Genomic DNA, 14,088 nt, shown 5'->3' on the forward strand with positions numbered 1-14,088 from the left:
CGAGAGGTCACGGGTTCGAATCCAGCATTGGGCTGTGGGTGCCCATATCATTTATCCTGTTGCCGACCCTGGTTTGGTGGTTTCAGTATAATGTGACCAGTCTTCTTTACATCTATCCCAAGATACATGGAAGTAAAACTAGCTAACGAACGAACGAACAGAGTCCGGAGCACTCCCAGTTTGTCATCTTTCCTGAAATTTTCATCAAAATCGGTTCATAACTTTTTGAGATCGGTGGATCCAGACATCATGACAGACAGACATCATACAGAAAGACATACAGACATCATACAGAAAGACATACAGACATCAGACAGAAAGTCATCGTCACAATAACCCTTCAGCTTTCGCTGAGGGTTAATAAAGCCAGACACTTTTTCAGCTTTTTTGCTTTAATGTTATTCATCAGAAGTTGTTTTTTAATTTTAATAAATATCATGATATTACCACAAATCATGTACACAGAAATGCACAACATGTTTTTATAGATGATGTTTATGAAAAGAAGACTTTAAACATTCTTGTCGTATAGAAGTACATTAAGTTACATTTCAATACATTAGGAGACATTTCAACATATTTCTTTAAGTTGCATTTCAACTTCGGGTTACAATTCAACAAAGGTACAATTCAACATCATAAGCGGCTTTTCCACATTTGAGATCTAGGTGACATATCACACTGTTAAGTGACAATTCACACGCCTTAGGTTACATTTCCGTGTTGAACTGTAACTTAAGGGGGTCTTAAGTTACCGTGTGCGTGGAGAGATTTCCACACGCACATGCACACACACATACACATGCACGCGCACGCACACACACACTTCTGCCATAGAATTCTCTTTTCCTTATGCTCAAAATGAATAATATATACTTCGAGAAAAATGCCAGTTGCACTGAATGCCTTTTGAACGGTGCACATGGTGCACATGAAGATAAGATGCGGTGTGAACCCTCATATCACACATCTGTAGGCACTGGCATTTTGTTCTAGTCTTTCCATTTCTCTCCATATGCCTCTCTGCTGTTCTGAAAATAACTCAGTAAAAACTCTACGCATCAGATCCACTCGGTGCACCTGAAGCGTCAGCGTGTCTGACGTTCGCCTTCACGCAGTCACTCTCCCTGACGTGTTGTAGCAGCTCATCAGAGAATGATAGGGTCTTTGCGTTGAGAAGCGAGAGGGTGGCATAACACGCTTCTTTTCTTACCTGTAGTACTAGTATCCACTGTCTTTTGTTTCATACACTTCAGATTATGTGGGGCAGGGGAGAGGGGCGGTGGGTCCCAAAGTGGTGCTAGAGGGGTGGTGGGTCCCAAAGCGGTGCTAGAGGGGTGGTGGGTCCCAAAGCAGTGCTAGAGGGGCAGTGGGTTCCAAAGCGGTGCTAGAGGGGTGGTGGGTCCCAAAGCGGTGCTAGAGGGGTGGTGGGTCCCAAAGCGGTGCTAGAGGGGCGGTGGGTCCCAAAGCGGTGCTAGAGTGAAGGCGCTCACAGAGGGGATTTGCAAGCTTGGACAGTCACTAGGATGTTGTCAGTAGCATTGGTACTCGGTGAAACTATGACATTTATTACAAATTGCCCAATACTTTGTCGTAACTTTAGCAGAATTTCCAAACTGTTTCACATGGGAGAAAGGTCACTGCCAAGGACTGTCCAAAACTGCAGATAATGTGTGTGGTAGTGTGGGCAATTTTGCCGAAGAAAGTAACTGTTAGCAACAATCCCTGGTTGAGAAGGGGGTGTAGGACTGAATGAGCAGTGGTGGAGAAAGGGGTGGAAGAATCAAAATAGCTAAAGACAGAAGGTTTTGATAAATGATGCTAGTGTACAAGATGTATATCTGCATGGAGAAAGGGATGGGACTGGATGACAAGAGGTGATGACAGAAGGTTTTGATCAGTGCTGGCAACATCCCTGTCTGGAGAGTGGGGTGTAGGATTCAGTGAGCAGGAGTGCAGAAAGGGATGGAACAAGAACAATAGCTCAGACATCAGAAGGTTTTTAGATGTGGAGGGAGGGAGAAGACAGATAATTTCCCTCATAGATAGAGTGGAGGAATTGTGCACCTTGCAACAGTATAAAAAGGAGAAGAATGAAAAGAAAGAGAATGCATGAGAGAAGAGAGTTGGCATTTCTCCCTGGGCTTTGCTCTTAATGGCCCCTGCTGAGACAGAAGCTGTTCTGACACCCTCCTGCATGCCTCACTTCAACATAACCCTCTAACTCGCCGTCTTGAAGGCACGCATCACCTTTACCATTCCCTGGTTTCTTTGAAAAATTGTTGTTTTGTTTTTGTAAGCAGTGGGTTTTACCAGAAAATCAGTGTCTAGACCAGAGCTTGACTATAGTTGAGACTGCTTGATGCACTTCAACATCAGCCTCTGGGTCAGCTGTGTCTCTAAGGCCCACACCACCTTAACCATCAGCCTCTGGGTCAGCTGTGTCTCTAAGGCCCACACCACCTTAACCATCCCAGTTTTTCTATTGTCCATGTCAACTGCACAGAAGGGTGAAAACTGACTTACAGGGATTATATGATAGGTTGATAATGACTGTAACCAGACAGACAGCAGCGGTTGATGTGTAAGTCCTAGCTGACACTGTGACTGTCAGTGCGTGAGGAAGGGAAGTGCAGGCACTGAGTGTGCTAAGGCACAAGTCCAGGGCATTTCTGGAACCTTGGACCTGTCAGAGCGCCACACAATAGGCTCGTTCAGGTGCGTCACCACGTGACAGCAGGCATGCTCCTTTTTTGACTCACCTCACAATGTATGCGAGTTCCTGTGCCATGTTGTTCAGTACAGGCACAGCATTTTTTGCCCATAGGCCCACCTTCAGTTCGTGACCGTGACCGTCATCACTCAGTGAATGTCTTCTGACAGTGATGATGTCACCCGGTGTAGGTATCAGAGGGGTAGCACTCCTGCTGCACCCATATTCCTTCTCTGGTAGAAGACAAAAGCCATCAGGGATGAAGAACTTTGGCAAGGCTGCATCACTGACTACTGGATTTCCCCCCCAAAAAAAAATCACTCATGAACTTTCTGCAACGGTTACAACAGGATTTAACTGCCACTGCCAGAATAAATCTTTTGGCATTTTAAGTCCACGCAATGACACAAAAAGTTATGATACAACTAACAGCAGTAATGATAATGAAAAGAAGCAAAAGGAGAAAAGCTTGACTAAATGTACAAGCAAAAGAAAGGTTTTTTTTTCTTTTTTTTTCAGTCTTTCTATTTGAAATTTAAAAAAAAAATTAATGTTTAAAGCTACAAATTTGACAAAACAGACAGAGAAAACAATAGATTGAATCCATGTGTTGTGTTGTTCTGGTGTTGCACAATGCTGTTGACTGCACAATGTTGGTTGCCTGGTTCCCTGGCTCAGTACCCAGTGCCAGCTACAAGTGATGTGTTGACTGCACAATGTTGGTTGCCTGGCTCAGTACCCAGTGCCAGCTACAAGTGATGTGTTGACTGCACAATGTTGGTTGCCTGGCTCAGTACCCAGTGCCAGCTACAAGTGATGTGTTGACTGCACAATGTTGGTTGCCTGGCTCAGTACCCAGTGCCAGCTACAAGTGATGTGTTGACTGCACAATGTTGGTTGCCTGGCTCAGTACCCAGTGCCAGCTACAAGTGATGTGTTGACTGCACAATGTTGGTTGCCTGGCTCAGTACCCAGTGCCAGCTACAAGTGATGTGTTGACTGCACAATGTTGGTTCCCTGGCTCAGTACCCAGTGCCAGCTACAAGTGATGTGTTGACTTCACAATGTTGGTTGCCTGGTTCCCTGGCTCAGTACCCAGTGATGTGTTGGGAGATGACACACACCCAAATAGCCCCATTGCCAGTCAGTCAGCCTCCTGCTTTTTGCATTAGCTGCTCCCTTTCTCTCCCTCTCTCCTAAGTACTTTAGCTCTGGCTCTCTCACAAAGAGAACATGTGTGTTTTTCTTCTGCAAGAGATAATAAATCTGAAACCTCTCACCACTCCATCCCAGGGCCATGGCAGGACAGATTTTCCTTGCAACATTGTTATTTTGGGGGTGCACGTTCCTGAGACTGTGTGAGAGACGTAAGAAGTATTCACGTTATTGGCGCAGTCTGCGTCCACACACACACACTCATCACTCCATCTTCTGTCTTATTGAACGTCATTTCTTTCTGACCATCTGCCTGCCTGCTTGCCTGTTTTGTCTAGTGTGGTGTTGTCACACCATGCAAAAGAATTTAAACCCTTGGACGTCAGGACATTCCTACACTCACAAGTCATCTTCTATCGGATCAACACCAGCAGTTGCAGATGTAAAGCTGAATCTGTGTACAGTTTGCATAGAAGGACAGAATAATTTACATACAATGAAATGGCGCCTTGAAATAAGGGGTGTATGTCTGCGGAGTAAACCATCTGCAATGTACGTACTGCATTTCGGTAAGGGAAAATATGTGATGACATCCCTAGAGACAGTTTGTGAATGCCAAGAATGATAATCAGTTTTGCTGCCTCTTGTTTTTTCTTTTCTTTTTTCTTTATCTTTCCTTCTTTCCTGCCTTTTGATCATTCATTCCTTCTTTCCTGCCTTTTGATGATTCATTCCTTCTTTCGTTTCTATCTTTCTTCCTTATTCAAGCAAAACAGAAGCATGGCTTCTCCAAACGTGAGCTGCTGGGTTGAAATTACTGATTAAAGATTGCTCGTTGTTGTCTGTTTCAGGATGGAGACCTTGACCTCTGGCAGAACGGGGCAGGTGAGATAGCTGATCTTGAGCTTCTCTTTCATTTGGAAAAAGGAATGGCTCACTCATAATTGACAATGGAAGCTTCACTTTTTGACTTGTTTCATATAAGTGAAACTGATCTTTTTTTTAACTCACTTCATAATCCTGGCGTTCATTAGATTTGCCAAAATTAGCTTTTCGCTTCGGACGATGATGTAAGACCAAAAATAGATTATTGGTGATATCATTTCCATCGCATTTTGAATTCAGCCATTGAGTTTAAAGTAAACTAAGCAGACGACATGTATGTGCAGTTAAAAGCAGTAAGAGTGTAGTACATGCACATTTTTGTGTGTACCACAAGTCATTATTTTGGCTTTCAGGTCAGGGACCAGAGCCATTGGATACAATCTTTGTGAAGACAGTGAGAGACGAAAGCACTGCACATCTAGCGGGACTCACCGCCGGTGATCGCATCGTTGCTGTCAACGGGGAGCCTGTGAGCGGGAAAAGCTATGCCGAGATCCTCGCTCTCATTCATTCCAGGTGAGTTTCTCTGCCCTTCTCAGCACCCAGCAAGTCACCATGTTGCTAAACAAGTTCTTCATGCAGGCTTACAAGGTTTTTATTCTGTGAAGTTCAATGCCCTAGAGAGAAATTGTTAAGGATCCTTATATCACTGTTGGTTAGCCAAATTTGTCTGATGAAAATGGAAATAAGTAGGGAAGTGTATAGAGGTTCTTGAAGCACAACCTGGTAGTAGTGTTACGTTCCAGTGGTTTGACATAATGGATTCCTAAAGCTTTACACTCTCTAGTTTCCTTGGAAAGTGGTACACGCTTTACAAGACCTGTGGTTTTATCATTTTCAGTCACCGATCCCTGAAGCTGCTGGTCGTGCCTAGGGATGAGGATATCCTGCAGATGGTGAGTTTGTGTGTGTGTGTGTCTATGTGTGTGTGTGTGTGTGTGTGTGTGTGTGTGTGTGTGTGTGTGTGTGTGTGTGTGAGTGTGTGTAAGCATGAATGTGTGTGTGTGTGCGTATGCATGTAATTGTGTTTGTGGGTGCGTGAGTGTGTTCGTTCATGTGTGTGCATAAAGGAATGCACATGTGTTTAAATTGTAATCATTCTTTAGACATGGTCAGTCACACAAAAACCATCTGCTGTACGTGTGCAGGCCTACCAGTCACAAAGCGGCGAGTCGCTGTCAGGCAGCACAGCCTCCCTGGGGGAGGGGTCAGTGGACAACATGCAGGACGTCAAGTCCAGCCCCCGACACAAGACAGCCGTCCAGCTCAACGTGTCCTCCCTCTCCTCCCAGCCCTTCCCCTCCCAGAGCGCTCGCCATGGCTCCTTGACGGGCGGGGAGACGGGGATGGTGGGGGCGGGAGACGCCAGAAACAGGAGGGACGAGTATGGTCGCATCCGGACCACCGTCATGCGTGAAGACCCCATGGGTCGCCGGGGGTCAAGGGAAGGCTTGGGGGGTCGCCCCGTGTCTCAGGACTCGGCCATGCTGGCGGGGGGGATACCCAGCCGAGCCAAGTACTCCTTCGGCCTGTACTTCCCCCCGCGCTACCAAGGCGTGCAATCGCGAGCCACCAGCGCTGACAACCTGAGTCACGGCATTCCCGTCATGACAGAACGCTCTTACCGCACTGGCTCCGACACCAGCAGCTCTGGGGGGTCCTACAGCAGCGAGAGGGAGGGGGTGGGGCGTGTGGGGGGGACCCAAACTGCATCCCCCAGACACAGCTACGTGGCGGACTACAGGGGGGACGGCAGGTACTACGTGCCGGTGGTGAATCAGTCGGGTGGGCCGTCAGACTCGTCGTCTTATGGCAATGCCGGTAAAACTAGGTCAGGGGCGGACAGGTCACAGCGTTCCAGTCTCGGAACCTCGGTCACCGTCACCACTCAGTCGTCCACAGACAGAGGGCACCGGGGAAGCCTAGGCAGTGCTTTGAGCAGGACTCGAGAGACGGGGGAGGGTGGGGGTCAAGGCCACACCACCTTTGTGGTTCGCATCCCTGTGAGCGGCACGTCCCCCACCAGCCCCCAGCACAGCTACGGGCCTTCCTTCGCCCTGTACTCCCCCCGACACACCCCCATTGACGTTCAGCGCCAGCCCCCCACTCAGGCCCCCCACATCGAGGTGCAGTCACCTCCCTCCGCTCCGGCCACCCATATCGTGGAGGTCCATCAGGGCTCCCCGGGCCCTGAAGGAGGCAACGGTAACGGCAACGCTCGCTCTGTGTGGCAACGTAAGGTGCTGTTTGAGAACGGGCAGAACGAGAACAACCTGCCTAACGGCGGCAAGAGGGGCAACCGCTACCACACGGAACTGGAGAAACTCAAGTGTCAGCGCAAGTTCACCAGTGTGGCGTCGCGCATGGCAAGCTTTGAGAAGTCCTCGGAGGACGAGGATGGCGAGGGGACTCCGGGAAGGGAGAACACTCCCCCGTGTCAGCCTCAGCCGGCCATAAAGGTGCGACGTGTGTCCATCGACCGCTACCAAGGCCAGGACAGCGACTCCTCTCAGTCAGACCAGTACAGCAGACCCGACCCGCCCCCCAAGGATCCTGCACTCACCCTCTCTCCCTGCGCAGGGCCGGTTCGCATCTTCGTGTCGCCCAGCAACCGCGGCGCAACCTCCCCGCCTGTTGTGGAAATAATGCCTGTGTGTAAAGACAGAGAGGACAGTAAACACTCGTCCTCCCTCCCCCCCACCCAGTCCTCCCCCGTTCACCCCGGGCAGCCTGTCCAGGTGGTCCAGCCCATCGTCAGAGAGTCCCAGCCTCCAGACTCCTCCTCTCACCACGTCGCCCAGCGGCCGCTCTCAGTGCACGAGTGGCCGAGAGGGGGGGAGGTGGAGTGGCAGCTACAGGTACAGGACCCCGACTATCGGGGCGGTCACCTGGTGGTGGGGGAGAGGCCGCAGCGAAAATCGTCCTACCTCTCTGCCGTCAACGCCCCCGCCGTACGATGTAAGTAGCACTCCGCTTTCTGACAGTGTGTGTGTCACGGTGTACGTGTGTTGGTGTGTGTGTGTGTGTTGGTGTGTGTGCGTGCGTGCGTGTTTCACTGTTTGTGTTTGTGTATGCATGCCGCGTGTTAGCATTTGTGTCTGTGTGTTCTGATGTTTGTGCTTCATGAAATGAAAGGCTCCGTAACACTAAGATGGAATATATTGACACATGTGCAAACGGCAACTGGTTCACCCCTGAGTTGAAACAAAGTCACAGAGCTTCCTTTGTCATGAGTTAAAAACCCATGTGTAATGTTTTTATTTGTGCTAAATAATACACGGAGAACATGTGCTCAGTTAATAATAACAGGGATGGCCAAATCTCTAAATGTTTACTCGCCAGCCGGGGAGTAACTTCAAGAAAGTCACTAGCCCGGCAGAAATCTCACTGGCCCGGTACATACCACAGTTGATCTGCAGTGTTTACATGGCTTTAAAACTCGATATTATAACCAAAAGTGTTGCATTTTACCAGAATTGTCACTGGCTAGCCGGGCGAGTTGCCAGGCGGTTTCTACTAGCCCGGCAGATTTTTTACTCGCTCATGGCGACCGGGCGGGCAATTTGGCCATCCCTGATTAATTATCAGTGAAATGGTGATACAGATCGGAAGTGCTGTCAAAGCTGTCTATAAATTATAATGATCACTTAAAGGGACCACCCAAAAGTGGTGGTTATAGACATGTGGTCACTAGGTAAAGTTTAATGACATTAATCATGAAGACAAAAACCTTGTCAGGGATCCTGAAGTGTGGTGGTAATGGGCAGGTGCTGGAGAGGTGGTGGTAATGGCCAGGTGCTGGAGAGGTGGTTGTAATGGGCAGGTGCTGGAGAGGTGGTTGTAATGGCCAGGTGCTGGAGAGGTGGTTGAAATGGCCAGGTGCTGGAGAGGTGGTTGAAATGGGCAGGTGCTGGAGAGGTGTTTGTTGTGGGCAGGTGCTGGAGAGGTGGTTGTAATGGGCAGGTGCTGGAGAGGTGGTTGTAATGGGCAGGTGCTGGAGAGGTGGTTGTAATGGGCAGGTGCTGGAGAGGTGGTTGTAATGGGCAGGTGCTGGAGAGGTGGTTGTAATGGCCAGGTGCTGGAGAGGTGGTTGTAATGGGCAGGTTCAGCTGTATTGTTATTGGGATGGAATTTTTAAGTCCCACGATTTTCTGTACAGTTCACTAAAGATTAGGTAATGTGTGATGATTCCAATTGCAGAGTAAAAAGTTTTTTAATCTGCTGTGGATTTCAGGTTTTTTTCATTAACATTCAGCATAATTTATTAATTATTTTAGCAGTTTAACTGCAACCCAGAAATCCTCAGCACAGTAGCCTGAATATTATTTAATTGTCTTGCGAAAGGAAGCTGTCACACCTGGCATTGTCAAGTTTTGTATTTATGTCTACCTATAATACTGCAGTTTGACGTCGTGATAATATGAATATATGTGTGAGTAGATAAGTTAACTGCCCTTGACATTGTGTTTATAAACTTGTATCAATTGCCATTGATAACGCTAGAGGGAGCAGAAAAACATGTTATCTCATGTGCACAGTACATGTGTGTTAACTTTCACAGTGAAACGTGTGGCAGATCTATACAAAGCAGTAGTTCTTGCAGAAGGGCTGAGGGAAGTGGATTCATTTGATAATCCGCGATTTCACAGGCGACTGTCAAACTAAGTGTTAACACACGGAAGTTGGCTTCATCATGGCAATCATCTTAAGTGGCTGTATAATAACAAACCTGCACAGGAAAAGGAAGGCAGCTATGGCAAACTCGACCTGACAGTGACACTGTCACAAAATGAGGTCACAACTCACATTGATTACTAGACTTGTAGCAACCAAGTCAAGATATGCATGTATTGATGTGTCAGTCACTTACAACTGGTGTTTATTGATAAAAGGCCAGTGTTTTATTCATGGGTGAAGTATTTGTGAACAGAAGGGTATGTTGGGCTTCTTCTTTCACAGCATGAAGGGGTTTAAAATGATGGTTGATGCTGAAACAATACAGTACAAGTTTTTAAAATGATGGTTGATGCTGAAGCAAACCCTACAGTACAAGTTTTTAAAATGATGGTTGATGCTGAAGCAAACCCAACAGTACAAGTTTTTAAAATGATGGTTGATGCTGAAACAATACAGTACAAGTTTTTAAAATGATGGTTGATGCTGAAGCAAACCCTACAGTACAAGTTTTTAAAATGATGGTTGATGCTGAAACAAACCCTAAAGTACAAGTTTTTAAAATGGTGGTTGATGCTGAAACAAACCCTAAAGTACAAGTTTTTAAAATGGTGGTTGATGCTGAAACAAACCCTAAAGTACAAGTTTTTAAAATGATGGTTGATGCTGAAAGTGAAACAGACCCTTTTTTAGAAGTTTTTAATACAGTGTAATTTAGTACTGTAATTTAATATTTATCAGATGATTTTTTTTAATTTTTGTTATTTATTTGTGTTTTGTTTACATGCAAGAGACTTTGAGAGATGTAAATTGTTTACATGCAAGAGACTTTGAGAGATGTAAATTGTCTACATGCAAGAGACTTTGAGAGATGTAAATTGTTTACATGCAAGAGACTTTGAGAGATGTAAATTGTCTACATGCAAGAGACTTTGAGAGATGTAAATTGTCTACATGCAAGAGACTTTGAGAGATGTAAATTGTCTACATGCAAGAGACTTTGAGAGATGTAAATTGTAATGTTTTTCTATTCTTGTTTTGGACATTTTTTTCGTGTATGCAAAAACATCTTACCACACTTACATCATTTTGAACTTTGAAATTATATCAATCAATCAATCAATGAGGCTTATATCGCGCATATTCCGTGGGTACAGTTCTAGGCGCTCTGCAGTGATGCCGTGTGAGATGAAATTTTATACGGCCAGTAGATTGCAGCCATTTCGGCGCATATTTACCTTTCGCGGCCTATTATTCCGAGTCACACGGGTATAGGTAGACAATTATTAACTGTGCCTAAGCAATTTTGCCAGGAAAGACCCTTTTGTCAATCGTGGGATCTTTAACGTGCACACCCAATGTAGTGTACACGGGGGGAGGGTTCGGACACCGAAGAGAGTCTGCACACAAAGTTGACTCTGAAATAAATTTCCGCCGAACCTGGGATCGAACTCACGCTGACAGCGGCCAACTGAATACAAATCCAGCGCGCTACCAACTGAGCTATATTTGAAAAAAAAAGTCTTGACAGGAATTTGATTTTGCAATGACAGAGTGTAGGGTGAACCACGTACTGTGCATCATTGGCTGTGTTCACCAGCAATGCTACACCAATCAGTGGGAGAATGTAACCGTGGATACACTCGTTTTGGTTTAAATCGAAAAAATGTGAAACATCATTGACATTTTGAATGGATGAGACTATCATAATCATCATACCAGTTAGTGAGTCAGCTGATGTGAATGTGCGTGAAGCAATGATACAATCTCGCTTCCTATTTGCGTGTGTACACATAGGATAATCAAGGAAAGTGTGAGACACTGAGAGTACAGGCAGTTTGGAATGCGTTTCAAAATGATTATGACTTATTACTTGGTTATAAGTTCTTACTGAAACTGTTGAAGAAGTTGACAGTGTTGTTTGTGTTTGTGTGTGATAGACTCACAGACCCCTTCCCCTGACCACGATGAGATGGACAGGGGTGACCACGATGAGATGGACAGGGGTGACCACGATGAGATGGACAGGGGTGACCGCCACACTGCCCCCACCTTCTACGTCCCAACATCAGGTTGGTAACTGTCCGTCTGTCTGTCTGTCTGACTGTCTATCTGCCAGTGTTTGTTTGTCTGACTGCCAGTGTTTGTCTGTTAGTGTGTTGATGCATGTGCATCAGGTTTCTATCTGTCTGTTTGCCCGTCCGTCCGTCTGTCTGTCAGTCAATCTGTTTGTCTGTCTACCTGTCTGTCTGGACCCTGTTTGCCAGTCTTTGTTTTTCTGATAGCCAGTCTTTCTCTCTGTGTCTGTCAGTCAGTGAGGAAGTGTGTTGACGCATGTGTATTTGTAAGCTCACAGGTGTATTGTGATTGGTTTTTATCTGCATTGTGTTGAAGAAGTAGAGTTTAAAGGCACAGTAAGTCTCCCGTAAACCATCACAGATACTGTCAGGCTTTTACACACAGTACAAACACCCTTCCCTTTGAACGCTCACTGAACGGGAACATCCTAGGTGCCCTACGTAAAGAGCGAGAAATTTTCAAAAAATTAATTTTGCGCATTGTATCCTCACACAATCGAACCGTTGTGCATTTTGGCGCTAGACCTGACTTTCAAAATCTAAATAATAAATTGACAGCTTTTTACACAAACATTCTTAAATCATAAAAGAATTCTTTTTTCATCAAGACAAGATCAGTACAATTCAAAGTTTTGAAAGTTTGAAAAAAGAAAAGCCCGGAAGCAGGGTCACGCAAGGTTGTGGTTCTCGTAGCAGACGATGGTTTATTCCTGTCGCCAGTTCCTCTGAACAGTCAAAAGCCATCGCTAGAGTTCTTGTGAACCACAGCCGTTTGTTTCGTGCATACCCAGCTGAAAAAGTACCACACGATGTACTATAGTATACTATAGTAAACTATAGTAAATGTACCCTGTACTATAGTAAACTATAGTAAATGTACCATGTACTATAGTACATACTGTAGTACATGGTACTTTGTACTATAGTACTGTGTAGTAAATGTACCATGTACTATAGTACTTTGTGGTACAGTATAGTACTTTGTACTTTGTACTATGGTACTTTTTAGTAAATGTACCATGTACTACAGTAGTACTATAGTACCTAGTACTTTGTACTATGGTACTTTTTATTGAATGTACCATATGTACTACAGTAGTACTATAGTACCTAGTACTTTGTACTATGGTACTTTTTTGTGATGTACCTTGTACTACAGTAGTACTATGGTACGAAGTACTTTGTACTATGGTACACTGTGGTACTTTGTACTATAGTACTACAGTACATAGTACTGCGGTACAGTATAGTAGTAATAGTATACATGCATTTTGTGTTTTTATTTTTATTGTTTTATTGATATAACTTATCAGCTAAGTATTACTTTTTTTGTTTAAATTTGATTAAAAAACATTGTTTTTAAAATTGTGTTTTATATCACCAGTTGTGCATGTAAACGTGTTGTGTGTGTTTTTACAAGGTAGTCATACATATAAGATTCATTATGTTTTGTGCGTGCGTGTGTGTGAATTAAGCCGTTTGTTGGAGATGACATGAGATATTTTCAAACTTGTTAACTGTGCATTTGCAAAATACACGTAGGAATACTTTGTGCTCACACACACACACACACACACCACCACCACACACACACACCGTCACACATACACATACACACACACACACACACACACACACACACACACAGTCACACACACGCTCGCACGTGCACACACACAAACACGTGGGAACGCACATATTCACTTAGGAGAAAGGACTTTTGTAACGTCAGATGTACATAAGTATAGTTAGTTTTTTGTAAACAGTTAGCATCAAATGTGAAATTAATTTTTCATTAACGTTAGCTGGAAACGCTTCTGACAAAAAAGTTTTCAAAAGAGAATTTAACAATTGCTTTAAAAGTTAAAGGATAAGGATACGCGATAAGGATAAGATTTTATATAGTCCTGTGAGGTTGCCCTCGTGGAAATTCGGGCTGCTTTCTCCATGGGGAAAGCGAGCTGCCATACAGTATACGGCGATACCCACACATTTTGTTTCCTGCATGCGTGTATTCATGTTTCCGAGCCCTGAGACTTTCGCTGTGAACTTGGGTTCTTTATCGTGTGCATGCGGCCACCGAGGAGAGTCTGCACGATGTTGACTCTGGGAAATAAATCCCTCGCCGAACGTGGGGATCGAACCCACGCCGATTGCGACAACTGGTTTTGAAGACAGTGCCTCTACCGACTGAGCTATTTCCCGCCCGCCCGAAACGCTTAGTAAAATGGTCTGCAGTGAAATTTTGAAACAATACCTTTTTTATGTTAAATTTAACGTTTGCCAAAATAATTCTTCATGTAGGATCAAGTGCAAAGTTCTTGGTTTGACCTGAAGTTGACTGAATTTTGCTGTGTGTACAATATTGTTTCATTTTAAATAATTTGAGAGAGAGAGACAGAGAGAGACAGAGAGAGACAGAGAGAGACAGAGAGAGCGTTGTGGCATACAAGCATTACCAACAAGTGTTTTTTCACCCATGCAGAGAGGCACCCCTATTCTAATCACATCATATACACGGACATTCACACACACACACACACACACACACACACACACACACACACACACACACACACACAC

At 45.1% G+C, this 14,088-nt stretch overlaps 1 protein-coding gene across 2 annotated transcripts in view; it reads left to right on the forward strand.

Moving 5' to 3' along the window:
- The window catches only part of LOC138982707 (rho GTPase-activating protein 21-like), a 103,683-nt gene that overhangs the window by 44,958 nt on the left and 44,637 nt on the right, over positions 1 to 14,088 (forward strand). For both annotated transcript variants that reach the window (XM_070356034.1, XM_070356035.1), the window contains exons 4-8: positions 4,720 to 4,753; positions 5,107 to 5,269; positions 5,595 to 5,649; positions 5,902 to 7,711; positions 11,368 to 11,499. In XM_070356034.1, the coding sequence (XP_070212135.1) occupies positions 4,720 to 4,753; positions 5,107 to 5,269; positions 5,595 to 5,649; positions 5,902 to 7,711; positions 11,368 to 11,499 (2,194 nt within the window). The remainder of the gene's footprint in view (positions 1 to 4,719; positions 4,754 to 5,106; positions 5,270 to 5,594; positions 5,650 to 5,901; positions 7,712 to 11,367; positions 11,500 to 14,088) is intronic.

This window comes from Littorina saxatilis, linkage group LG12, assembly GCF_037325665.1.
Source record: "Littorina saxatilis isolate snail1 linkage group LG12, US_GU_Lsax_2.0, whole genome shotgun sequence".
Taxonomy (NCBI): Eukaryota; Metazoa; Mollusca; class Gastropoda; order Littorinimorpha; family Littorinidae; genus Littorina; species Littorina saxatilis.